The sequence below is a fragment of the Zootoca vivipara genome, chromosome 3 (genome assembly GCF_963506605.1).
Source record: "Zootoca vivipara chromosome 3, rZooViv1.1, whole genome shotgun sequence".
Classification (NCBI taxonomy): domain Eukaryota; kingdom Metazoa; phylum Chordata; class Lepidosauria; order Squamata; family Lacertidae; genus Zootoca; species Zootoca vivipara.
In genome coordinates this window covers 103,362,434-103,390,224 of record NC_083278.1, presented here as the reverse complement: position 1 = coordinate 103,390,224, position 27,791 = coordinate 103,362,434, and the positions used below count along the sequence as shown (strand labels likewise).

General features: G+C 46.0%; 1 protein-coding gene and 1 long non-coding RNA gene across 2 annotated transcripts; one reads left to right on the top strand and one right to left on the bottom strand.

Annotated features, from left to right (window-relative positions):
• Nucleotides 1-1,931: 1,931 nt before the first annotated feature.
• Nucleotides 1,932-23,869, top strand: FBLN7 (fibulin 7). Its single transcript, XM_035111111.2, has 8 exons — nucleotides 1,932-2,227; nucleotides 7,774-7,933; nucleotides 8,373-8,543; nucleotides 15,660-15,785; nucleotides 16,327-16,464; nucleotides 16,756-16,893; nucleotides 18,914-19,052; nucleotides 21,203-23,869. The coding sequence occupies exons 1-8, from the start codon at nucleotides 2,153-2,155 to the stop codon at nucleotides 21,573-21,575; spliced, it is 1,320 nt and encodes a 439-aa protein (XP_034967002.1). The 5' UTR covers nucleotides 1,932-2,152; the 3' UTR covers nucleotides 21,576-23,869.
• Nucleotides 23,521-26,764, bottom strand: LOC132591918 (uncharacterized). Its single transcript, XR_009557390.1, has 2 exons — nucleotides 26,652-26,764; nucleotides 23,521-26,578 (listed from the first exon to the last, which is right to left on the bottom strand). It is a non-coding gene; the product is annotated as an uncharacterized LOC132591918 (long non-coding RNA).
• Nucleotides 26,765-27,791: the final 1,027 nt, after the last annotated feature.

Sequence of the window (27,791 nt, the reverse complement as noted above, 5' to 3'; positions counted from 1 at the left end):
AACCTATGTTCCAAAGTACCTATGTTTCCTTGCCAGAGGTAATACCTCTTCACTGGATATGTAAAGGTTAAAAAAAAAAGGCAAATGTATTTCTCTTTCGTCCTAAGGGGGGGGCCCCCATTTTCTTTACCGGATCTATGGCTTTCGCTTTAACTCTGGTGGCGCTTTTAACTGTTTCTACAGCAGATGGTGCTAGAGGTCAGGATAAATTAATACTTTTCTTAATCGTTGCAATCAGACACTTATTAAAATCTTGATAGTGGGGTCTTGTGCTTTGGGAATCCTCGACAATTTTGCCCACACAAATTATCAGGATTTTGTTTTGTGCAAGAAGGTTGGGGGATGGCGGCGACAAAATGTTGCAGCATATCCACAGGGAGTGGTGACACAGCATGTCCTGGACTCCAGCCAACTCCCCTGCCCACCATGTTCACCTTGAGGACACACTAGGTCAGGGGTGCAGAACCTTAGACCTATGGGCCAAAGGGGATCTACACAGCTTCCCAGAAGCCACACACTTCTTGAGTGTTTTCGCCACGAATGTGTCCTTGAGAGGTGTGTGTTTGTTTGTGTGTGTGTGGTCTAAACCACTGAGCCTCTTGGGCTTGCCGACTGGAAGGTTGGCGGTTCGAATCCCCTCAACGGGGTGAGCTTCCATTGCTCTGTCCCAGCTCCTGCTAACCTAGCAATTTGAAATCATGCCAGTACAAGTAGATAAATAGGTACCACTGCGGCGGGAAGGTAAACAGTGTTTCCATGCGCTGTGGTTTCTGTCATGGTGTCTCGTTGCACCAGAAGCGGTTTAGTCATGCAGGCCACATAACCCGGAAAGCTGTCTGTGGACAAACGCCGGCTCCCTCGGCCTGAAAACGAGATGAGCGCCGGAATCCCATAGTCACCTTTGACTGGACTTAACCTTTACCTTTTATGTGCAAAAACCTCTGAATTCTTTTTTGCATGGGTGGAATATAGCTCAGTATACAAAGGTGAGTCTATTGCTCCATGCACTTCTGAATCTAGCCTGCCCATTACTATGACCATCCAGTGATGTCTGTGGGGCAAGAGGCCCCTTTCCCCCCAGTGCCAGAGATATTGTTGGCGGGAAGAAGCGAAAGTCTGAACAAGTGTCAGTTTGACACCCGCTTCAGGGACAAATGTCAAATCTGAAGGTGAGGTGGGGAAACGGATGCTGTGGTCTGATCCTGACTGGGGCACTCCAAGGCTGCTTCCCTTCCAAAATAAAAAAGCTTGAGCTCACTTAAACAAAACAAAAGCAACCCACTATGAATAATGTCATGTGTACTTTGGCCCTTAGCAGCAGATTAATACTGCAGAGAATGATCCTGGCCTACCTTACAAGGTTGCCGTAAGGACTGCTGAGCTAATTTTGTCAAATGGCATATGAATGCAAAATAATAATAACCCTTGCTAGCCAAAACAAACAAGAATCTCCAACCTATTAAAGAAAACATGAGTGGCACCTACTGAGCCTGACTACTTAAACGCTAATGTTTAGTGTGAGCTCTTGGCTTGGGAGGGCAGGTTATATATCTAAATAATATCCTAAATTATGGGCCACTTTGATTTTTTTTTTAAGCCATCCTGTTTCTCTCTCACACACAAGTTTTTGACTGTGATGGGGAAGAGGCGACTGTTGCTTCTACTCATCGTCTTTGAGTAGCAGCAATAAAGCAAGCCAAGCTTCTATGTTAGAGCCATCAGTCTGAGATGCAAGTTTGCAAGATCTCTCTCTCTCTCTCTCTCTCTCTCTCTCTCTCTCTCTCTCTCTCTCTCTCTCTCTCTCTCTCTCTCTCTCTCTCTCTCTCTCTCTCTCTCTCTCTCTCTCTGGGGTGTGTTTCTGTGGAGGACAGCTCCTAGGAGGGAGCACACTGGCAGCGAAGGCAGCCTACCAATGAGAGGTGGAAACTGAGCCTTTTTTATTTTTTTTTACTCTTTGGATCTTTGGAAAACCTGCTGTGTGATGCTGCAGTCATTTCTGATCTGAGCACAGGAGTGCTCTCTATCCCTCCTGATTTGCAGTCAGGGCAACTTGGCTGTCGAGGAAAGTGCTTTGCCAGGTGTTCCTGTGCAATCTGAGAAGAGTTTTTTCTTTCCTTTTCTATCTACCTACCTATCTTGGAATAATAGTGCCATGCTTTCTGGATTGCAATACAGCCTCTTACTCTTCTTGTGCCTAACATCATGTCAAGAATCTCGAGCATCCCAGGTAAGCCCCATTCTCCCAATCAACAACAGGTTAGGTCTGGATAACATTTCATCTATATCATCTATCTATCTATCTATCTATCTATCTATCTATCTATCTATCTATCTATCTATAATCTATCTCTATCTATTTATCATCTATCTATCTATCATCTATCTATCATCTTTATTTAACATCTATAAAACCTTGGAGGGGTTATAAATGCAATGCATGAAAGAAATGATAAGTTTCCCTTGACAGTAAAACGAACGGTGGTTGTTTTTTGTGTGTTTTGTTTGTTAACTTTTGCTTAAAAGTCTGGACTTTATTTTAGCTCTCCCTCCCCGGCCTCATGTGTCTCTTTCTGCAAAGGCAACAGGTAAGTAAAATTATGGTTGCTGGTGCCCTTCGATACACACCCTCTAATTTTCAACTTCACACCAACAGACAAGAGGTGTGGTTAATGTTTGGTGTAAATCAGAAAAGACACGCAGGAAACAAGGTCAGTCCAAAGCCAAATAAGTACCATCAGTCCAAACTAATATGCAAATCTTCATCTGGAGAAATTTGAAGACTAAAAATATAGCCTTCCCATCACTTAATCCTCAAATCCCTCGACACTGTTCGAGGTGAAAAATGCAGCTCCAGAAGTGTAGGGCATGTAATTACTTTTGCAAATTATCTGCCTCTGAAAATTCTTATATTTCTTGCCCTGTAAAAGGGTAAAGGGTAAAGGGACCCCTGACCATTAGGTCCAGTCGTGACCGACTCTGGGGTTGCGCATTCATCTCGCATTATTGGCCAAGGGAGCCGACGTATAGCTTCCAGGTCATGTGGCCAGCATGACAAAGCCGCTTCTGGCAAACCAGAGCAGCACATGGAAACGCCGTTTACCTTCCCGCTGTAGCGGTTCCTATTTATCTACTTGCATTTTGACGTGCTTTCGAACTGCTAGGTTGGCAGGAGCTGGGACCGAGCAACGGGAGCTCACCCCGTCACAGGGATTCGAACCGCCGACCTTCTGATCAGCAAGCCCTAGGCTCAGTGGTTCTGCTAATAATGCAACTGCAACCCTCTTGCTGAGTTAGGAAAGAAACTCAACCTGTTCCTCCGTTAATGCCTGAATAAACCAGTGCAGTCAAGTGATTGCAGAGCTTGTGAGTTCAAGTCACTTTGCAGGAATATCAACAATGGGCTGAGCGAGCTGCACAGTGATGAAGTTTATTATGCCTAACAGTAGCGCAGCAGTTCAGGTTAAAAATAACTCTTTAACAAAGAGCTTATTATAAAGGTATCCAGTATGACTTTTTTTTTTTTTAAAGAGTCTGCTGTATGCTACATATGATAAGAGTCTTGGGCAAGAGAAAACTTGCTCACTCCCCAAACCCCAAGAACATGCTTCATATAAAACATGGCAATTAAATTCTTGTTCAATCAAATTGTAAGGAAATGTCAGGTTTATTGTGTCTGCCGTCACTCCGTTTTGACTGGCTCCTGTCCCAGTACTTAGTGTTGACTTTTGATCCTGGTGAAGAAGTTGTGCAACGGATAAAGAAAGTCAATTTCATAGCAAAAGCAGCATTTGTGTGGGGGTGTCTGTGCATGTGCGATCAGCAATAAGAAGACTTTTGTTCAGTTCACATTTTACTTTGACCTTGCCTGATTTTAGTGCAAGCTCCCCTGCAAACCCAGCTATATTTCAAAACTTGCACTTCTCTGGATTTCACAATGCAGTTTTCCAACCAAGAAGACTGTGCATGAAAAAAACACTATATTAACCTATGGATTTGCTTGCAAACATATGTATAATAGGCAAAATTGCAAAAAAGAAGAAAGAAAGAAAAATAGATGCATATATTAGGCTTAACCTGCATGGAAATGCATGCTGATTTTTCGTGTTGACTTTTTTATTCAAATTGATGCAGAAATAGGCAAACTGAATTTAAGGCTGGGAAAATGGGAAACCAAAAGAAACTGAAAATGACAGGTTTGTGCATCCCTATTTGCGATAAATGGACAGATATTGATAAACTTGCACAGACAGATCAATAGATATGCATTTATGGCTGAGTGGATACAGGATTTAGATAGCGTAACAGATGAATCAAACCCTTGTGCAATAGGTAGCATTCCTTTCTTGCAGGAGGCAAACAGGACTGAACATCTTGGCACTCTCAGGGCATAAAGGAAAGGCAGGGGGTAGCAGCTGTTGAATGGGATCTTTGCATTCCATTTGCTCTCTTGGCAGTCATTTACACGAAAGTATTTCTCACGTGACACTAAAAGTGATTCTGGGGACTCTTCCAGCATGTTGTGGAATACAAAGCAGAAAATAACTGTTGTTGTTGTTGTTGTTGTTGATGATGATGATGATGATGTTTTAATCAGACACTCACAGTTTTGCTTATGTCATCATGGCAAAGCCAGTGCTAGCAGTTGGAAAATTTGGGTGCTTTTGGGGGGCCTGGACCTGTTAAGGAGCTGCCTAGCCCAAGAGACCCACCAACTATGCACCAAGCCTGTCGCCATGGAAGAAAGGGGATCAAGTGACATGGGCAGCCAAATACCCAGTAAACAAAACAAAACATGTGTGGCCAGCCATATCACCTGATGGTCCGTGCCCAACTCACCAGGTTTCATCCTGGCTCCACCCTTGCGCCATCAAGTACAACACCCTGCCAAGAAGACCAATATTATTGACTTCCAAACTTGGCTGCCCGGGCATTGGCCCAGCTGCAAAGGTTGGTACCTGTTGTGTATATTGATTAGCACAGTGGAAGAGGATGGGAAGGGGTCAGGCCATGCATGTTAGCATGGTGACAATGACAGTTGTATGCCAATGATCTCATCAGCTCACGGCCTTGACAGCTAGCCACTCTTGGCCCCTGTCAAGGCCCTGTATTCTGGCATTTGCTGGACCAAGGAAAAGTTCACGCTATCTTAACAGCAACAACAACAGATTTATTTGTTACACTAATACATATAATTTGTTCTCTGCCAATCTTGTAAACAGCCATAGACCAGGGCTGGGCAACGTTCAGTCCTAGAGCCTTGTATGGCTCTCAGCCTGATTAAAAAATCCCTGTACAATTCAGACCCCTGGCAAGAGCAATCTGGTCCTCTCCTGTTACACACATACATAACTTTATTTTTATGCCACCTTTCCACAGTTCAAACCATGCTCAAAGGTGACTTACAACATGTGGAAAATACATGGGAAATACATAGGAAAATAACTACAACATTACAAACGTAGTGATAAACAATAAACAAAATATTAAAAAATACACGACCAAATTGAACAATTTCCACATAAATGACAGCCAGATCTAAAATAAAGATACAAAATACAGCAGTGACAACCTCGCCCAACAACTCCCAAACACCCCAGCCCATTTGGTAGGGAAGGAGGATGGCAGAAAGAAAGAAACAGAGGTGGGGAGGGACAAGAGAGAGAGAAGGGTGTTGGGGGGGGAGTGGCTCCACCCATTTTTGTCCCTGGCCCTGCCCACCCCTTGCATGTGGCCCCCAAAGAATGCAGCCATCAGCAGAAAACAGATGGTCAACTCCTGCTTTTGGCAACTTCCATCAATAGGAAACGTGCCCTTATAATAGATAAATACTACTGAATTACCGTACAAAATCAGTAGCAGAAGAAAACTATAACAGATTCAAAAGCATAACGTCTCAGGGCAGCCAAACAACAGTCACCTGGCTTGAATGTTGAACCAGGTCAGCCTCTGCCAACTTGGAACCCTCCAAATATTGTCATCAGCCTCAGCCAACCTCTAACAAATGTTAGAGAAGGCGGGGGCCCTTTAAAGGAAAAGTGACCTTTCACTGATGATGGAGCTAACTCCTCCATAAGGCTCAGCAACATCTAAGTTCTACTGTCCTACAGCATTCAACCTGAGCACTACATGCAGCTGTCCAAAGTTTCCAGGCAATTGCTGGAAACACTGCTTTTAAACACATTTGTCACATGCATGAGACACAGGTCAGCACAAAAGACACAGGTCTTGGTTGTCAGTGAAGTTAACTCTTTATTCAGGGGCATGGCATATCTCAGCAACACTTCCCAGCAGATCTTGCCTCTATGGAGCAATTGCCAGGACTGAAGGTCCTTGCCTTCAACCCTTTCTAAGGCTCTCCTCTCCCGGATGTTTCAAACTGCATCTGCCCACCTCTGACCTCTGTTCTGCCCTCCTCCTTATCCTGCACGTTCTTGGAGACCAGCATGGAGGGGAGCTTATTTCAGCAAGAGAGGGAGACTCCCCGGATTCTTCAGCAGTCTCTTAGTCCCCCTCCTCTGCTTCAGCCTCAGTGTCTGAACTGCTCCCTGTCACAGGTTCTTCCCGCTCACTAAACCCTGTTGCCCCTTCAGCATCCAGCCCTGCCTCCCAATCATCTCCCTCTGACCTCTCCTCGGTATCCCACCACCGATCCCCTGGCTCTGAGCCTTCCTCCTCTGGGGTTTCCCTTGGGGGTTCCCCGGCTAGTGCCTCCCACCACTCCTCTTTGTCCAGCCAGCACATCTTACAATGTTGTGAGCACACAAGTTGTTTCAGGTTCCAGCTATAAAAAAATATAACGTGTGAAATGACCATTGGGCTCAAGTCTGTGCTCCACTGAGCTACGGATCTTGGTAGGTGGCACAGGCAAGTCAATGACTCAGTTAATTCTGCCCTATGAGTCTGGTACTGTGGATTCCCTGAAGGAGGTGCAGGAAGGTCAGAATAGCTCAGTTGGTTAGAGCGTGGTGCTGATAATGCCAAGGTTGCAGGTTCGATCCCCATATGGCCGAGCTGCATATTCCTGTACAGTGGTAACTCGGTTTATGAACACAATTGGTTCTGGAAGTCTGTTCATAAACTGAAGCGTTCATAAACTGAAGCGAACTTTCCCATTTAAAGTAATGGAAAGTGGATTAATCTGTTCCAGACGGTCCGCGGAGTACTTAAACTGAAGCGTTCATAAACTGAAGCGAACTTTCCCATTGAAAGTAATGGAAAGTGGATTAATCCGTTCCAGACGGGTCCACGGAGTACTCAACCTGAAGTGTACTTAACCCGAAGCATGGGTGTAATTGGTTCCGGAAGTCTGTTCATAAACTGAAGCGTTCATAAACTGAAGCGAACTTTCCCATTGAAAGGTCTGAAGAAGTGTGCATGCACACGAAAGCTCATACCAAAATATAAACTTAGTTGGTCTTTAAGGTGCTACTGAAGGAATTTTTTTATTTTGCTTCGACTCAGACCAACACGGCTACCTACCTGTAACTTTCCCATTGAAAGTAAAGGAAAGTGAATTAATCCGTTCCAGATGGGTCCGCGGCGTTCGTAAACCAAAAATTCGTAAACCGAGGTGTTCATAAACCGAGGTTCCACTGTTTCCTCAAGGTCCCTTCCAGCTCTACAATTCTACAATTCTATGATACAAATCAAGTGGGGAAGACATTGGGGGAAACGGTTTTCTAATTGGACTCAACCATCATGCTTAACACCGTACATATAAAGGCCCATTTAAAGGCCTGATCCAGCTGTTTAATGTCTTTGCGTTTTCCACAGGACTGCATGAACAAGCAGCAGCTTCTGACTGCCATCCGCCAAATGCAACAATTTCTAAAGGGGCAGGAAACGAGATTTGCCGAGGGGCTCCGTGTCATGAAACACCGGCTGACGACTCTGCAAAACACAGTCATGAAAACCACCCCTGAACCACCAACTGGTAATTAAAACAACAAGCCTAAAGTGGTGGCGGTGCAAGAGCAGGGGCAACGTTGCTCAGGCTGAGAACCCAGGGCATAGCCAGCAGCTTTATAGGACCAGATAGACCCCGATTGGCTCCTTGTGTCATATGGCCCCTATATACTGCCCATCCATTATTCAATGACATCTGTAAGTCTCTCTTGGATATAGAGGTAGGAAAGTCTTAGAACAAAACAAGTAACATTTTTCATATAAAAAAAAACAAAACTATGGGTGTGAAATGGAGGGAAGGTGCAAGATCCAGGGCCCATTGTAAAAGACATGGGTCTTGGCCCCCTGAGTCACCCTCTAACCACACCCCTGCATCCCAGCATGTTTCTGTGATGGTGATGCTTTTGCCCTCTTTCCTCTAACCACGTCTTTTATTACTGGTACTTTTGTGTACCCAACTCACACAGTGTTCTGCCCTGCCCTGGATGCCCCACTGAATGGCAAAAGATTTGGCTCCAAGAATATGGTGGACCATGAAGTTCATTTCGCCTGCGATCCTGGATTCCGACTCATCGGCTCCAGTTCTCGAGTGTGTCAGCCAAACGGCAGCTGGACAGGAGATGTTCCTGAGTGCACAGGTAATTCACTTTTTGATTCCCTTGGCTCGGGCATAAACGCTCACCTTCAGATGATCAAACATAGCTGTTTCAGGAGTAGCCACGGATGCTGAAGGTGGTTGAATTTGCATCCCACCTTCCCTCCAAGACACTCAAAGTGGCACACATGGTTCTCCCCGTTCCCAATTTTATCTTCATAACAACCCTGTGAGGTAGGTTAGGCTCAGAGGAAGTGACTAGGACAGGGTTACCCAGTGAGCTACATGGCTGATTTGAACCTTGGTCTCCTGGATCCTAGTCCAACATGCTAACCCATGGGTAGGCAAACTAAGGCCCAGGCTCAATCGCCTTCTAAATCCGGCCCGCAGACGGTCCGGGAATCAGCGTGTTTTTACATGAGTAGAATGTGTCCTTTTATTTAAAATGCATCTCTGGGTTATTTGTGGGGCCTGCCTCGTGCTTTTACATGAGTAGAATGTGTGCTGTTATTTAAAATGCATCTCTGGGTTATTTGTGGGGCATAGGAATTTGTTCATTTCCCCCCTTCAAAATATAGTCTGGCCCCCCACAAGGTCTGAGGGACAGTGGACTGTCCCCCTGCTGGAAATGTTTGCAGACCCCTGCTCTAACCACTACACCACGGTGCTGGCTCTTGTGGACTACGGCTTCCATAATCCCTTATCATTGGCTATGCCGGTTGAGGCAGATGGGAGATTGAGTACAATTACCGTACATCTGGAGAGTCACAGGCTTCTAATCCTTCTTGCACATTATATGCTTAGAAGACTATCACTTTAGCATTCATCCTTAGGCGTTACTCAGCACTGATGTGCAGGGTTAGGGCCAAACTAGAAGTGAATTTGAATGCACTGAGCATGCATATTTTTGCAGAATGGAAATAGCATCCATGGGGGAAGCTGATCAGCCTTAAGACTACATACTTGCAGGGATGGGGGTGAAGGGGGGGGCGAGTTGGACTCTTTCCCAAACTGATATTTGCATTTCAGGGTAAACTGCCATTGATGCCAATGGAGGCTTTCTTTGCAATGCAAAAAAAGAAAAAGAAAAAGCTGTTTCACAGAATGGATTTGTTGTGACCAAGTTATTGCCGATACTGTAGCTCTAAATCCACGCGACTGTTGTTCATTGTGTGTGAGGCTGCAGATCCAAGCATATGTCAAATCTTTTAATAGGCAATTTATTACTGGGAAACAGATGACAACATCTGAGAAGTCGACTGGCACAAACACAGTAATTAATCTTATGCGCTTTTTTTTTGGGGGGGGGACCAACGCGAGGTTTATCCAGATTGGCAAAACAAGAAACTCATACATAATTACCTCTATTTTAAAAAAATTGCTTACTGGGCAGAAGGCGGTTCTGTTGATGATGAGCGGGCATTTGGCGTAACACACGCATTTCATATTCCTGAGCAGCCACTGTTACTGTGCTTGCCTGTAGCTGTAAGAAGGCAACAAAAGTGTGATGGAAATGTCAAACCATGGAGGGAAGACGTGGTTGGAAGGCTCGGGGTGCAACTCTGCTTACACTGTAGGCTGGTGTACCTGCATGAGAAGCATAGAGGCGACTCTCTGAGCTTATTTATGCTCACCTTTTGCTCTTCCTTCAGTATTAATTCTCTTTGCGCTGCTGACCTGACGGCACTCCCTTCTCCTCCTCCTCCATGCCATACTTCAAATCCGGACAGAAAGGTTGTTGAGCTGCTTCTGCTTCTTTTTTGGCAAAGCTGACATATGGCAACCCTATCCATGCCAAGACAGCAGACATACTTGAAGCTCTTTTCCACTGAGATGGAAGACCAACCATAGTGCATCTTAGGTAGAACCAGGATCCTTCCTATCAAGAGCCAACATGCTGCAGTGGTTAGAGTGTCAGACCAGGACTTAGGAGACCAGGATCCCAATCCCCACTTTTTCATGAAGCTCTCTGGGTGAAACTGGCCTACTTAACCTACTTCATGTAGTTTTTATGGGAATTAAATGAAGATTGGGAGAACCCTATACATCACCTTGAACTCCTTGGATAAAATGTTGGGATATAAATTCAGCAAAGTAAATATTTCCTGCAATAAATGTAGCTCATTTTCCAAATTCGAGCGTCACCCTGTGATTCCATCCAGAACAAAGTGTGCTCCTCCAGCAGGGAATTCTGCAGCAAATTCAACTTCTGCTGAGAATTTAAACTCCAAACTCTCTGCAAACTATGGTTCTACTGCTGGGTGCTTTAGAGCTTTCCTTCTCTAATTTGGTTCCCTCCAGATGCTCTGGACAACAACTCCCATCAGCCCCAGCCAGCACATATGACATAAGGTGGGCATGATTTGGGGGGAAATGGCCTCATGGGTCAAGTAGGAACTTGACCCACCTCTGGCTAGAATACTGTCTTCTTCTTTGGCGATCACTCGTAGCCGAGTAAGATTGTCTTCCATAAACACAATTTTAACAATGGGTCCGTAAGTGATTGTGGAGGCTAATTCTGGATCCACACGTCCTTCCACAGTGGGAACATTGGTTTCCAGGCGGGAGTTGATCACGGTGTGGATTTGCCAAGCATGTCTTCCTCTTAGCATGTTTCTCCCTTGCATCCTGAGATCGACTTTCTTCAAAGCCCATGACACCTTTGGTAAAGGCTGTTCTCCAACTGGAGTGCTCGCAGGCCAGTGTTTCCCAGTTGTCAGTGTTTATACTACATTTTTTAAGATTTGCCTTGAGACAGTCTTTAAACCTCTTTTGTTGACCACCAGCATGACACTTTCCATTTTTAAGTTGGGAATAGAGTAGTTGCTTTTGAAGACGATCATCAGGCATCTGCACAACATGACCAATCCAACGAAGTTGATGTTGAAGAATCATTGCTTCAACACTGGTGATCTTTGCTTCTTCCAGTACACTGATATTAGTTTGCCTGTCTTCCCAAGTTCTTCCCAAGTGATGTGTAACAATTTTTGGAGACACCGTTGATGGAATCTTTCAAGGAGTTGGAGATGGCGTTCATAAGTGGTCCATGTTTCACAAGCAATAGTAAGGTTGGTAGTACAATAGCTTTGTAAACAAGCACTTTGGTTTCCCTGCAAATGTCCCGGTCCTCAAACACTCTGCACTTCAATTGGGAGAAAGCCGCACTCGCAGAGCTCAGGCGATGCTAGATTTCAGCATCAATGTTGGCCCTTGTGGAAAGGTAACTGCCTAGGTAGGAGAAGTGATCAACGTTTTCCAACGTCACACCACTGAGTTGGATTTGTGGCGCTGCAGAGGGGTTATTTTGTACTTGTTGATGCAGCACTTTGGTTTTTCGGATGTTGAGTGATAAGCCAAGCTTTTCGTAAGCTTCTGCAATGATATTTAGGGTGGTTTGGAGGCCATCCTCTGAGCGTGCGCGCACTACGTTGTCATCAGCATACTGAAGCTCTATGACGGAAGTTACTGTAACCTTACTTTTTGTTTTCCGCCGGTTCAGATTGAAGAGCTTTCCATCTGTTCGTTATATGATTTCTACTCCGGTGGGGAGTTTCCCATCGATAAAGTATAGGATCATGGCAATGAAAATAATGAATAGAGTTGGGGCAATAACACAACCCTGTTTAACACCTGATCCCACTGTGAATGGTTCACTTTGAGAGCCATTGTTATCTGCGATTGTTGCTGTCATATTATCATGGAGGAGCCGAATGATGTTTACAAATTTATCTGGGCAGCCAACTTTCAGAAGGACAGTCCACAGGGCATTACGATTTACAGTGTCGAAAGCACTGTACCACAGATGGGGACTAGGGACATTGGGAAAGGCCAATCTGGGAGCAGACTAAGGGACCAGATCCAACATGTTGGTTGGGGGGCCTCTATATCAGCAATTGCCTCTTAGCTGTAGGGAGACTTGACTGCAGAACTGTACTTTAACCTGCACTTATTCCTAAAGTGTGCATTTCTTGTATTTTGCTTATTGAAATGCAATTGGGGAATGAAATTAACTACATTAAGCCATAGAAACTGGCCTCTGGCCTTGCTCCTGTGTCTTTTACAGCAGCCTCACTCACAAAAATCCCACCAGCAAAGCTTTCTCATCAATCATCTCCATGCCAGAAAACCCTTTCCTTGCTTGGTTTCTGTCCCTTACAGTGTTCCCCAATCTTGGGTATCCAGCTGTTTTTATTATTATACTACAACTCCCATCAGCCCTAGCTAGCAAGACCAGTGGTCAGGGATGATGGGAATTGTAGTCTGAAAACAGCTGGCAATCCAGGGTTGCAGAATACTGCCTTAGAACCCCTGTTTAGCATTTCATAATATTTAATAATATTTAATAATGTTTGTAGCACATGGAATTCTTCTCCTTCAGCCTTCCCCAAACTGGTGCTCCTCAAGATCCTTTGGACTACAATTCCCATGAGCCACACCCTGATAATGGGATAGAGATGTTGCTGGTTTTTATTGTGCTATGTATTCAGCGGCGTAGCTAGCCGCCTGGCAGCCCGGGGCGGCAAATCCGAAGGCACCCTGCCGGGGGGCAGGATGTCCATTGCACGCATGCGTTGCGCATCATGACGCACGGCGCACATGCCTTGATGCACGGCGCATGCGCGCACAGTAGGCAGGTGCCGCGGCAAACCCCCTGAGCAAGCCGCGGAGTGAGGCAGTTGGGGGCTTCTCCTCCTTGGCTGCCCGAGGCGGTGCCCCCCCCCGCCCCCTATTACTATGCCACTGTATGTCTGTATGTCTTACTATATTTGTAAACATTGGATTAAATCAGTGTGTATCATAGCACGCTCTCTCTCTCTCTCTCTGTGTGTGTGTGTGAGAGAGAGAGAGAGACAGAGAGAGAGGGATTTGCATCCATTTTCCTGACTTTGTCTCTCTCAGTTAACTCATGCAAAAATTCTTGGCCCTGGTCTGTGTGGTTTACATTTTCACACGCTCCTCCATAGGGTGCTTACGCCCCTGTGCATTGACAGAGCTGTTTGTTTAGGTGAATTCCTACCTCATTGTGCAAAATGCTAATGAGCCATTGAGCCCCTGGCGGACTGAGCGGCTGCGAAGGCCAGAGACCTGCCACTCTCCATTGTGTTCGAGAAGACAGACATTTCTAAAGAGATTATGGCACAGTGCGCTAGACGGCCAGCCAGATGTGACTCTAGAACAGGGGTGGGGAGCCGCTTTTCAGACCAAGGGCCGTATTCCCCATCTGGGCAATGTTCTGGAGGCCATATGGCAGTGGTGGGAGGCGCCGGAGGCAATAGGTGCAAAGCAATGAAATCTACTTCTGTAGGCATGACCAGAGTTCAAGGAGACATCCTAGCAGGGCAAAAGCACAATAGTGGGTGGGGTTAAGAAAGGGGTGTGGCCTGGGGAGAGGCATGAGGTCTGATGGGAATCTGTTGGCCTGTGGCCCGAGGTTTGTGACCTTTGGTCAATTATCAAGTGAGCAGTGGGAATAAGGAGAATGCCCGTTGCTGCTGTCCACAACGGTCCCATTCACAACATACATTTAAATCACTATGATGCCACTTTAAACAGTAATGGTGCCCCTCCAAAAGGATTCTGGGGCCTGTAATTCTTAAGGGTGCCGAGACCCTTTTACCCTCACAGAATTACAATTCTCAGAGTGGTCAAACCGTTCAGCTGAGGTCCACCTCCAAGGGTCTTCTGGCCGTTCCTTCACTGTGAGAAGTGAAGTCACACGGAGCCAGATAGAAGGCCTTTTTGGTAGTGGCACCCACGCTTTGGAACTCTCTCCCATCAGATGTCAAGGAGAGAAAGAACTACACCACTTTTAGAAGACACCTGAAGGCATCCCTGTATCGGGAAGTGTTTTAGGTTTGACGTTTTATTATGCTTTTATATGTGCTGGAAGCCACCTAGAGTAGCTGGGGAAACCCAGCCAGATGGGTGGGGTATTGTTGTTGTTGTTGTTGTTGTTGTTGTTGTTGTTGTTGTTGTTATTCCCTCCTCACAGGGAACTCTGGGAACTGCAGCTCTGGGAATAGGGGTTCTCCTAGCAACTCTCAGCACTCTTAAGCAAACTACATTTCCCATAACCCTTTGGGGGTTGTCAGTAGTAGAGAAGTCAGTTGGTTAGAGCACGGTGCTGATAATGGCATGGTCACAGGTTCTTCGATCCCCATATACATCTTCCGGCATTGCAGGGCGTTGGACTCGATGATGCTTCCAACTCTATGGATCTATGACTGTGGTATCATAGTGTTTTTACATATATGGTTTCAGTATGGCCAGTGTCTTCCTTGACCAAAAATAAAAATGGTTAGGTAGCTGGCATCTATGCAGGTGAAAAACCACCATTTGTTCTCTTTAGGACACCTGGGCAGTGTCTGGTCCTCTTCACAATGCCTAGCCCAGGTGTCGATGAGGCCTAGTGCACACACTCAGCACGGACAGCCAGATGACAATTTCGGCTTTGTAGAAAGTTCAAGGAAGCAGGAGCGGTTGGAAAAATCCGGCTACAATTCCTTGGCTGCTTGTTCAATAACTTCATGGTCTAGTGGCCCCTGATTATTTAGAATATTCTATTGATGATCAGGGGAGCTTGGCTTTTTTGGCAGATGGGAAGCAGTGGCAATCCATGAGGCATTCACTCACGCAGCCTGTTTCTTCAAGGAATTCCACTGCGCTAATTATTTCAACACATAATAAGCCAGGGAGAGGTGAAAGGGTGCCTCAGGTGAATAGAGATTGGGGGGGGGGAGGGGAGAATCTGGCCAGCTCTTGCAAATAAAAGATTTTGCTTCTTCCATTAAAGTGTATTTTGCCTTGAGGAGGATATGCACATTTGCAAAACCAGAAGGAAGCTGCCTAACCAAACAGGCAAATAGCCGCCATATTGCTGTTGGTTGTGTTTACCAAAGGTTGCCCTTGAGCAGGGGTAGCCAAGGAGGTGCCCTCTGGATCTTGTGGATTGCAACTAGGGATTGGGGGAGAAATTAGAGGGAAATGCTTGAGATATATCTGTAGATTTAATCCAAATTTCATACCTGAAAGAAAATTATGAGGAGAAATTTGTACTAAAATGTTGTAGGCTTTCACTGAAGAACTTCAAAAGCAGGCTATGGGTTGCGGAAATAAATCGAAGCTCTGAAACCTCCCTATTTTATTGGCCCTTTCTTAGATATTGGGGTATGCACCAGTCACCTGTGTCAGAATGGGGGAACATGTGTTGACCGAGGTGAACAGTACAAATGCTTTTGTCCCCAGGAGTGGACAGGCCCCAACTGCCAATATCAAACACAGACAGGTATGTATTGTGGTGAGGGGTTAAGGAGGGAGGGAAAGAGGAATATTTAAAGCTTAATGTGAAAGATGGGGAGGGCAGGCCCTAGAAACACAAGACATTATAGTGAGTCAGACCATTTGCTCATTTAGCTCAATATTAGCTACACTGACAATATAGCCATAGTCGCTGGTTTCCACTGATATCATTTTCCTCCATGTGGAGGAAGTGATCACAAAGCTTAGACAGGAAGAGGGAGAGGACTTCTCATGGGAATGCTGGTTTTGCCATAGCTGCCAAGTTTTCCCTTTTCTCGCGAGGAAGCCTATTCAGCATAAGGGAAAATCCCTTAAAAAAGGGATAACTTGGCAGCTATGGTTTTGCCCATCTCTGTCCCCAAACATTGGGTGTAATGTGTAGTTTTCCCCCTTGTTGCTGCAGATGTGGAACAAATCCACCACTCCATTTTATTAGTTGTGTAAAAATAAGGATTTCTTCTCATTTGTGGTTTGGGATTTTACACTGTCCTGGAGGCGAATTCTTCCCTCCCCCACTTGTCCTTTAGTACCACCCGAATGGAGCGTAACAGATGACCCGGCGTTCAGCCGTAAACCTCGCTGCGCCAAATTTGACCGGATGCAGCAGTGCAGCTGCGAAGCGGGCTTCCATATGAGCGGCACAGCAGAAAACAGCATCTGCCAGGGTAAGAGTGCAATTGCAAGAGATCTCTGAGGAGTCGGCTGCTACAAGCTGCTTCTGCTTTCTGTCGAAGTTAAAGCCGTGTCTAAGCTGCAGAATATGGTTGTGCGGCCTTTCGTTTATAGTCTCTCAGTGCTGTATGGGTGTTTTTTTTAATAGAGTAACGTAAGTAAAACAGAAAAGAAAAGATGAATCATCCTTGGCGCTTTGATCCTCAGGTGTGGATCACCTTGTGTAGCCTGTCATGAAATTTGTCCAAGTAGAAATAACGTCAGTATTTTCTTCCCCCTTGCAGATGTGAATGAATGTGAAGTTTACAAGCTGGAGGGAGCCCCTCGTCTCTGTATGCACACCTGCATCAACATTCCTGGCTCGTACCGCTGTTCCTGCCCCAGAGGATACCAGATCTTCAGCGATGCGAAAAGCTGTGAAGGTGACTTTAGCATGAGGCAGATGGCATTTCGCAGACGCTGAATGTGCAGGTTTCATGCAGCCTTTTCGGTCCCCAAAAGCTGCTTAGATTGTGTGCCGTGTGTTTCTCTGCAACCAGGTTTAAGCTCACTTCTGCCCATTCTCACCTAGGAGCAGGGACTTGGTTAGGCACTCATACATTTTATGACTATGAATGCAATGAAATGATAACAGAATAGAAGCTGGACTTCCCAAACGCCGTGCAAGAAGCCAGATTTTTGGAACGGTTTGTAATGCACGGCTACTTAAAATTCTGGCTGTTAATGAATGCCAAGGGAGCGAGGCCCGCTGAAACAAGGTAGACATTGTAATGCCATTTAGATATGTCGGGAGGTATGGCGGTCAAGTGCCAAAAGGAATTGAATAGTGATATTGTATGCATGAAGCAGGCACTCTGTGCTCTCGCTGGCTACAGAAAATGCCTTCAGATTATGATAAAACAGAGCTAATCGCTGGGATTTGTTTGGCTTTTTTGCTGTTGTCTCTAAAATTAAAGCATCCTGTGTAAGGGAGGCAGACTGACATTGCACGGCTTAAAATATTTTCTGCCCACTCCACAAGCCAATTAACCTGGAATATTTCCGCTCATTATTTACTTTGGCTGCATGCACACCCTACAATTGAAGCACATCTGACGCACACATACGCCTCCCCCAAAAAGAATCCTGGGAACTGTAGTTTGTTTTGTTGTTGTTTAGTCGTTTAGTTGTGTCCGACTCTTCGTGACCCCATGGACCAGAGCACGCCAGGCACTCCTGTCTTCCACTGCCTCCCGCAGTTTGGTCAAACTCATGTTTGTAGCTTCGAGAACACTGTCCAACCCTCTCGTCCTCTGTTGTCCCCTTCTCCTTGTGCCCTCCATCTTTCCCAACATCAGGGTCTCTTCCAGGGAGTCTTCTCTTCTCATGAGGTGGCCAAAGTATTGGAGCCTCAGCTTCAGGATCTGTCCTTCTGGTGAGCACTCGGGGCTGATTTCCTTCAGAATGGATAGGTTTGATCTTCTTGCAATCCATGGGACTCTCAAGAGTCTCCTCCAGCACCATAATTCAAAAGCATCAATTCTTTGGCGATCAGCCTTCTTTATGGTTCAGCTCTCACTTCCATACATCACTACTGGGAAAGCAATAGCTTTAACTATACGGACCTTTGTCGGCAAGATGATGTCTCTGCTTTTTAAGATGCTGTCTAGGTTTGTCATTGCTTTTCTCCCAAGAAGCAGGCGTCTTTTAATTTCGTGACTGCTGTCACCATCTGCAGTGATCATGGAGCCCAAGAAAGTAAAATCTCTCACTGCCTCCATTTTCCCCCCTTCTATTTGCCAGGAGGTGATGGGACCAGTGGCCATGATCTTAGTTTTTTTGATGTTGAGCTTCAGACCATATTTTGCACTCTCTTCTTTCACCCTCATTAAAAGTTTCTTTAATTCCTCCTCACTTTCTGCCATCAAGGTTGTGTTAGGGATGCTATAGCTCTGTAGTGGGTAAACTACAGTTTCCAGGATTCTTGCGGGGGGAGAGTACTTTAAATGTAAGGAATCTTTTCCCCAATGTGGGGCTTGAACCCCCAACCCTGAGATTAAGAGTCTCATGCTCTACTGACTAAGCTATCCATGCATTTCATCATCGCTACAACCCTATGAGGTAGAGTTAGGCTGAGACAGGGTGACTGGCTTGGGTCTTCTCATATGTATGGAGTGGCCACTTAGGGCATCATCTGGAAACAGGAAATGCACCACCAAAAGAAGAGGTCAGAGGATACCAATCTGCAGAAAACTTCCTTGGCAGAGCTCAGCTCAAGAAACTTCTCTTGTACATAGAAAGGATTTAGGTGGAACTTCTGTGCACCAGTTAGAGTGTGCAAATTGTCACTGGCCTTGAGAGCAAAAGGGTGGAGAAGATCATACTTTCCCCTTCTGCGTTAAGCACGTCACCGAAACCATCGGCTCTGGTACTTTGCTTTTCATGTTTCCATTTGTTTTACAGACATCGATGAGTGTGCTCTCTCATTGCACAACTGTACCAGGGGGACAACGTGCATTAATACAGGAGGAAGCTTTCAGTGTGTTAATCCAGAGTGCCCCAAGCCCAGTGGAAACATCAGCTATGTGAAAACATCGCCATTGTAAGTATAATGGGAAATCGTCTCGTTTGCCACATTTGACGGCAGTAGGCTAGCTTAGGGCACTCGGGGCAGGTTACGCGTGGCACGGAGTGAGCTCTGTATTCCAACACCTCATCATACTCCCTGCCCTGCTCCCTTGCCTCACTCTGCCTAATGATAGAGCAGGCCCTAGTTCTGGGCATAAGGAAAGAAATGATGACTGCCCAGAAAACCCACTGTGCAGTTCCAGTTCCTTTCATTTAAAACTAAGAACCAAAAGATCTTGATGATCCAGGCTGTTGGCATATTGTTTTCTGGTCTGTGATCAAACATTACGACAACCTTATGAATATTTCCCCTCCAGCCAGTAAGATTACTTGTTATATTTTCTTTGATACAGGGCCAATGTTCTGTGCCTTGATTATGCACCATCGCTGTGTGTTGCAAACGGAGCTTTGTTTGAGTTTAGAGAACTTTTGGGGCACAATCCAGAAAAGTTAAAGACCTTTAAATCCAATTGATTTCCATGAGAGGTCTATTCTGCAGACGCACCATATCCTTAAAACACATTTCCTCGCCGCCAAAAAGAATCCTGGGAGCTGTGGTTTGTTAAAGGGTGCGATGAACTGTAGCTCTGTGAGTGGTGAACTACAGTTCACAGGATTCTTTACAGATGAAAAATGTGCTTTAAAGGTACGGTGTGTCTTCAGCCTTAGGATGCAGTCCTAATCCCATTTACCTGGGAGTAAGCCCATTGAATTCAATGGGACTTATTTCCGAGTAGACGTGGTTAGGTTAGTGCTGTTCACCATAACGGGCAGGATTCACCTCATGAGCCCCATCAGCGGAAACCTTGCACAAGGACTTCTGCTTGCAACAATGAGCTTTCCTCCTCCTCTTCTCCTGCTGTATGCGCCCTGAAATTGTCTTGAGAGGTGGTTGGGAGAACCCCCAGAACAGCAAGGGGGTGGTGGAAGGGGGGGAGTTGTTCCAGCTGGCAAGCAGGAACCCTTGTGCAGATGGAACGCTCAGTTCATCAAAGCGTGACATTGAATTCCAATCCAATATGCCAAATTTTTGCCCTTCAAAATAAATGGAAATGAAAAGTGCCTAAGGTAATCTGGATTTCACCTTCAGACTCTAAAACAAAGGTGGGTGGCCTGTATGGAATCCAACAACATCTCAGAGCCTTACTGGGAAGAAGAAAAGTTAAAGATTCTGCAAAGACCTCCTGGGGTCTAAATCTTTGCAGAATATATTGTTTATATATTTGGTCAATTGTTTGGACCACTATGTTAGGGGTATGCCAGCCCGACATATATTCTCACTGGCACTAACTGCATTTTATCCAACTCTCTGGTTTTTGATTCGCTCAGGTGCACCAACTCTGTGGAGTTGAAGGCACCTTGGCCCTCTCGATGTTTGTTTTAAAGGGGGTCAGACCCCCTTAATCTTCATATGACCCTGCGCATGGTGCATGCGTGTGGCATCACATGCGTAGTACAGGTCAAGCGGCTGGCTCCTCCAGAGAGCTTGGCTTCCTGCATTGCGCATGCATCGTCACACACATTGCACGATGCCCAACATGCAATGTGTGTGACGCCATGCACATGCATTGAGCGTTGGGTACCCTCAATCTTGGAGGCAACTTGCCGCCTCCGGATTCACTTATGCTGCTGCTTTATCGCCATCCCTATTTGCAGCCCTGTGCTCCAGACTGGAGGGAGGGCAGGATGTAAAGATATTCCATACCACTAAGAAAGAAATGGACCCAGGTGGCGCTGTGGTTAAACCACTGAGCCTAGGGCTTGCTGATCAGAAGGTCGGCGGTTCGAATCCCTGCAATGGGGTGAGCTCCCGTTGCTTGGTCCCAGCTCCTGCCAACCTAGCAGTTTGAAAGCACATCAAAGTGCAAGTAGATAAATAGGAACCGCTACAGTGGGAAGGTAAACAGCGTTTCCATGTGCTGCTCTGGTTCTCCAGAAGCGGCTTTGTCATGCTGGCCACATGAACTGGAAGCTGTACGCCGGCTCCCTTGGCCAATAATGCGAGATGAGCGTGCAACCCCAGAGTCGGTCACGACTGGACCTAATGGTCAGGGGTCCCTTTACCTTTACCTTAAGAAATAAATGTATCTCCATCCTACCCCTACCCTTCACTTTCCTTCCTAGCCAATGCGAACGGAACCCATGCCCCATGGACAGCAGATCCTGCCACCACGCCCCAAAGACCATCTCCTTCCATTACCTCCCTCTGCCGTCCAACCTCGTCACTCCCACCGCCCTCTTCCGCATGGCTACCGCGTCGGCTCCTGGGCGGCCTGGCCCCGACGGCCTGCGCTTTGGAATCGCGGCAGGCAACGGCCGGGGCCATTTCGTCATGCAGCGCTCGGACAGGCAGACCGGTGAGCTCATCCTCGTCCAGAGCCTGCAAGGCCCTCAGACCACAGAAGTGGAAGTCGACATGACCGAGTACCTGGACCGCACCTTCCAAGCGAAGCACGTCTCGAAGATTACCGTCTTCGTGTCGGCTTACGAGTTTTAACGGAAGCCGTTTGCACAGGGGAGGAAAAGAAGCAGCTCGCGGCCTGCTCTTATTCACCCAGAACTTTTGGTTCTAACCACCAGCTGTACTACAAAAGCCTGAACAGACATCAGGCATTGCTGTCTGGGTACTTGCCTGTGTTAATGCCAGCCTCAGATATAATGGCTGTCACCTTTCTGCTTCTCCTCCAGGGGTAGCTGGCAAGGCTCTCTCCTGATGCTGTTAGACTACAGCTTCCATCAGTCTTGCAGGCTGCTGATGGGAGTTCGAGTTCAGCATCATTTTGAGGGCGCCACATTGGCTACCCCTGTTTGACTTTAAACACTAGATGCCCTGACTGCCTTGGAGGGATAATAATGAGATTGACTGCCAACTATGGTTGGTGTCCCACCTTGACCAACGTGACCCCCCCCCCTTGTTAGCCAATCCACCATGCCACATAAACAGACAAGCTGTCCTTAATGTGGCGTGGTTATCTCTCTTTTTCTCCCTGTCCCTCTCTCTGATGCTGCATGAGAGCAAAAACATCATATCTCTGCTGCAAGGGATCTGATTCAGAAGGTCTGTGGTTCGAATCCCCACAATGGGGTGAGCTCCCGATGCTTGGTCCCAGCTCCCGCCAACCTAGCAGTTCGAAAGCACATCAAAGTGCAAGTAGATAAATACCAACGCGGCATGGCTGAGGGCAGCGAGCTATTGCCGGGAGGCGCCGCGTCCATGTCTTATTTTCAGGGTATAGCTTATATTATGGAAATGCGTAGAAATCCTGCTATGGCTTATTTTATGGGTATGTCTTATTTGGGGGGAAACATGGTAGGTACCGCTCCAGCGGGAAGGTAAACGGCGCTTCCGTTTGCTGCTCTGGTTCGCCAGAAGCAGCTTAGTCATGCTGGCCACATGACCCGGAAGCTGTCTGCAGACAAACGCCGGCTCCCTTGGCCAGTAAAGCGAGATGAGTGCTGCAACCCCAGAGTCATCCGCGGCTGGACTTAACGGTCAGGGGTCCCTTTACCTGATGTCGCAAACCATGAGCATGATTCAGCAACCATGGAAACACTTTTTAATTCCTGTTTATTTCAATGGGAAGGACAAGTAATGGTGTGCTTAACAGTGCAAACCTACCGTATGCCTGTTTCCCTGGTAGTGAGCACCACTGATTTCGTACATACAGCCCTAACCATGTCTGCTCAGAAGCCAGTCCTACTGAATTCTGGTGGAATATCTGAGAGTGGGGTTCGGTCTGCAGCCTAACTCTCTAGTCAATGTACACAGAGTTACACTGCACATACCTCCTTCTGATACCAGTGGGACCATAACAGGACAATCTTATGCACATCTACTCTCAGACCAAGTAAGTCTCGCTGAGTTCAATGGGGTTTACTCCAAGGTAAGTGGGTCTTCTAGGATTGCTCCCTAAAGTACTGAGCTGGAACAGTTCCAAATTACATTGCAGCAAACTCACAATTCCGGCCATACTTCAGAACTAAATTCTGAATATATATTTTTTTTCATAGTTTGCCTGTGAAATAATAGCTTTGAGGGGCAGTTTGAGGAAACTGAATCTTAAGCCTTGATGATGAATTGCAGAAACCATTATTATGAGTTTGGATGGTGCCCTGAGTCCCTTCCAATTACAGTGGTGCCTCGCTAGACGAATTTAATTCGTTCCACGGGTCTTTTTCTTATAACGAAAAATTCGTCTAGCGAATCCCATAGGAATGCATTGAATTTTTTTTTTTGCCCATAGGAACGCATTAATTGAATTTCAATGCATTCCTATGGGAAACCGCGATTCGCTAGACGAATTTTTCGTAAAACGCATTCGTCTAGCGAGGCAACCTCCGCTCGAAAAATCCTTTTGTTAAACGGAAATTTTGTTAAGCAGGGCATTCGTTAAGCGAGGCACCACTGTATCGGGATCCTGTATCTGTGGGGGTAAACCACAGGAGAGCAAACTTACCAAACCAGTCCTTTTGTCTAGGAAAAGCACCACGATTGTTGACTAGTTAAGCACCACAATTAGCATAACCAAAGAAGTTGCTCTGTGCCATAGGACAGGTGGGTGGTCCTCCCTGGCCCCAGCTGCTAGGAAGGAGAATAATAGCCGGTGTAGCATGTCTGAAAGAGGGAGAAGCAGGCTGGAAGCTGTAGGCGCATAGACATGTTTGCTCTATGCTGGATCCAAAGCTGTAACTAACAGAGAAGCAAGATCGTTCGGGGTGTTAATGCTGCGAGCCCCTCCATCTTATGCTCAGGTTGTATATATGTGTAAATAAAACGATTTATCCAAGAGGCACCACAGTCTCCTATGGCCTTCATTCCAAGGAAACTGAACCCTGAAAAAGAGCCTTGAACCCCTGGATTCTCTCACCACTCAGAGACTGGGGTGGCATGTAACACTATTACGCTAAATAGTAAAATGTCGGATTTGCACCTTGCTTCATAATCCAACTAAATTTAACAGTATTTATAACTGGGAATACCCCAAAGAACTGGCATACATATGAATGTATTTTCCCATTATGGTTCCTTGAGGTATTCCCACTTCTAGAAGCCTGTTATGTTTAGTGGGCTATATATATATAATGCAAATTGCTCTTATAAGAATATGTTTACACTCTCTCTCCAATAGCTCTGTGCATAGCTGTCAAGTTTTCCCTTTTCTCGCGAGGAAGCCTATTCAGCATAATGGAATTTCCCTTTTAAAAAAGGGAGAACTTGACAGCTTTGGCTCTGTGTCCACCCCCACCCCACCCCCAGCTCCAAAACAATAAGAATTTTGTTCCAACTCTGATATCTTGTTCAATCAAAGGGATGTGGGGAACACAATTCCATTAAACATGTCCTTGTTTGTATTTCGTGTGTGTTTTTCATTGAGTGTCCTGGATTTTATCTTCTTCTGCATTTATGTATGCCCCTCATAGCTGCCAAGTTTTCCCTTTTCTCGTGAGGAAGCCTATTAAGCATAAGGGAAAATCCCTTTAAAAAAGGGATAACTTGGCAGCTATGGTGCCCCTGGGATCATGGATCGTCAAAACCCAGGTGTAGTTTCACCGAAACTGACATGACAGAAATCTGGATTATGACATAACATGAACAATGGCAAGCATCAGTTCATCCAGATCTGCCTTGTTTATTGAGCATCCGGGATGATTTAATAGCTGCACCTGCATACATCATAGCTGCCAAGTTTTCCCTTTTCTCGCGAGGAAGCCTATTCAGCATAAGGGAAAATCCCTTTAAAAAAGGGATAACTTGGCAGCTATGGCATACATAAATGCATATATATAATAGTAAGAGTTCTACATTAGTAGCAGAAACAGTCACAACACTGGCACAAAAATCTGGCTCTCAATTGGTATCAGCCCCCAGGGGCATACTAGGTACCTGCTTCTGCCAGAATAGAAAGCCTGGGAAAAGGTTATATCAGCTGCTGTTCCCTCGGGGGGAGGGGCGTTTAAAAAGTCTCTCATTGGAAGGGGAGCATCTATACAAATTTCCTGGCAAGTTGGGCTAGACGTTCTCAGAGCCGTTCCAGCAAGGAGCATATCATGGACGCCAAATTCACAGTATACACTTAAAGCACTACGGCGCCACTTCTTCCCCCAAAGAATCTTAGGAGTTGCAGTTTGTTAAGAGAGTTATGAGGAGACCCCTATTCCCATCCCAGAACTGCAATTCCCTGAGGTGCCGGTGAAGAAGGATTGATAGGTAAACCACCTCCGGGAACAGCCTCCCGCTAAAGCACGATTAGGGAATGTGTCTTTTTCTAGCCAGGGGGCCGCATTCCTTTCTGGGGAACCTCCAGAGGGCCACATATCAGTGGTGGGCAGGACCAGAGGGAAATGTGGGCAGAGCAACAACTGCAAATTTTGTCTTGTATAATGAGCTAGTTTCTAGGCACACTCACGCCTCTCTGTCTAACATTCAGCAAGCAAGAGTCATTACTGAAGTTCGAGGACCATTTCCAACTGGGCAAAAGCACTCAAAGAGGGTGTGGAGCAGGGGGGGTGTGGCCTGGAGAAAGCTCCAAGGGCCTGACAGAGAGGTTTGGAGGGCCACATTCAGCCCCTAGACCTGAGGTTACCCCACCTTGCGTTGAAGTTGCATCTTTAACTATAAATCAGCAGTAAGAGGCCACATTCCCTCGGGAGATAATCTGTTGCAAGCTACCGTACATACCAGTGGTGACAAGAAGAGGAAAGGTGGACCAGAACAGACCGTCCCTTTTGTTTTTGTTTTTGACATCCTCCTCTCTCATTCTTTCTCTCTCCCTGTCTAGCTGGGATGCAGACTCGTTGCTCTTCTTAGAGGTCTTATCTGGGCATTTGCAGATAACTTCCCTGCTCCTTTGCCCCATCCATTTTGGGTTTCTTCCCATCCTTGCATTCCCCCACTTCTCTTCCTCCGAGCTCCCTCACCCATGTGAAATTGGGCCAAGGACCACACACAGTCCCGTAACAGCTTGTGGCTCACCACCCCTGCTATAAATAGGGATTCAGTTTGCATCTAAAAATGAATTTACTGCAGCCACCTTTTCTGAAACGGTATGAGATCAGAAACACAAGCTGTCCTTCGACGTTCACACTTCTCTGAATTTTGCAATGCCATTCTCCAGCGAATCAATGTGTAGATAAATGCACAAAGTGCCCATATAAATACACCCCCCCAAAAAAAAAATACATTATATTGGGGAAATCAGCTATGCAGAAAGATGTGCACTGAGCAAATTTGCAAACTAAGTTGCATATACGAGGAGAAATGAGCACTAAAATGCTGGTGATTTTTTTATGAGGACATTTGCGAATTTAAGGCCGGAAAATGAGAAATCGACAGGCAAAAATTGGCATATTCACACACCCCTAGCTATAAGCTGTACAAAAGGCTAGAGACAAAGTCACTTTTCTTGCTTACCTGCCAGGTGAACGTGTTATTTGGTTTCAAGCGACAGCTGATGCAACAGGTTTCCGAGAAACCATCCAAAACAGAGTTTCCAGGGAGAGCTAGCAGAGAAAAGGAAAATTTAGGATAACAATACTAGTGGGAAATCTTTGAATAAATAGATGCTGATTATACCTCTTTTATCTCCATCCAATCCCTTTTACATCCAGCGATCTCAAAACATTTGGGTCAATGATGTGACTAAGCCATTGGCTAAGAAGCTTGGACTAATTTGAAGTTATCTGCACACAGGAGCAAACAAAACTGGATGTTCCCTCTGGCGCATGGGCCTGGGCATTCCAAGTTTCCCACGCAGCAGTGGTTCCCATCAGCATCTATCCAAAATCTCGTGTGAGGGCTGCCGTTTGTTTGGAAGGGATCAGCTTAGGTTATGGGACATCTGAGTGCTTTGCTAACTAGCTTGTGCATTTAGAGGGAATTGATCTAACTAAGCCATGTCAATTAACCAGATGAAAGTTGACATTCTTTTTTTCCCAAACAAGAGTACAAAATTAGCACTATGCCCCTCTGCGAATATATTTACTTACTTTTATCCACCTAGTCATGCTTTCTGTAACAATTGCTGAGGGCAGAAATGGAATGGCACAACTCAATCTTCAGCCTTCGAAGGCTTTTAGAGAGGATTGTTATGTGTTATGTACTGAGCTGAATCCTAGAACAATAGGATCCAGAATGCAGCAGTCTGATTGGTCCGCAGGAGCCACCCAAACCAGCTCCAGGGGGAAGTGAATCAGCAACCTGATTGGCCTGCAGGAGCAGCCAATCAGGCACCTGGATGAAGCGAGTCAACAACCTGATTGGCCTGCAGGAGCAGCCAATCAGGCTGCTGGCAGAAGTGAATATGCAACCTGATTGGCCTACAGGTGCAGCCCTGAAGTAGCCAATCACGCAATGCCATTGTGTAAATAATGCATATAAGCAGACATTTTGGGGAAAGAGCCATTCTTCTCTTCTTCTCCTTCTTCTGTTGCTGCTACAAACCAAATAAAGAGCATGAAATTCACTCTCGACTCCGAGTATATTTCAAGGATTAAACAAATTCACAGAGGAGACAGCTATAAATGGCGACTAGCTACTATTTTCTTATGAACATGGCAAACTAGCACACTGAAACTTCTTGTTTCCTACCCTGCGCTTCCTCGGCTAGCCTGCTGCCTTCAAGTGCAGTGGACGGTGCTGTCTCAAGAAAAAGATTTCGCTCACTCGTCAGTTTTTATACACAGACTGGAAGAGGTGCCATATTTATCCTTCACC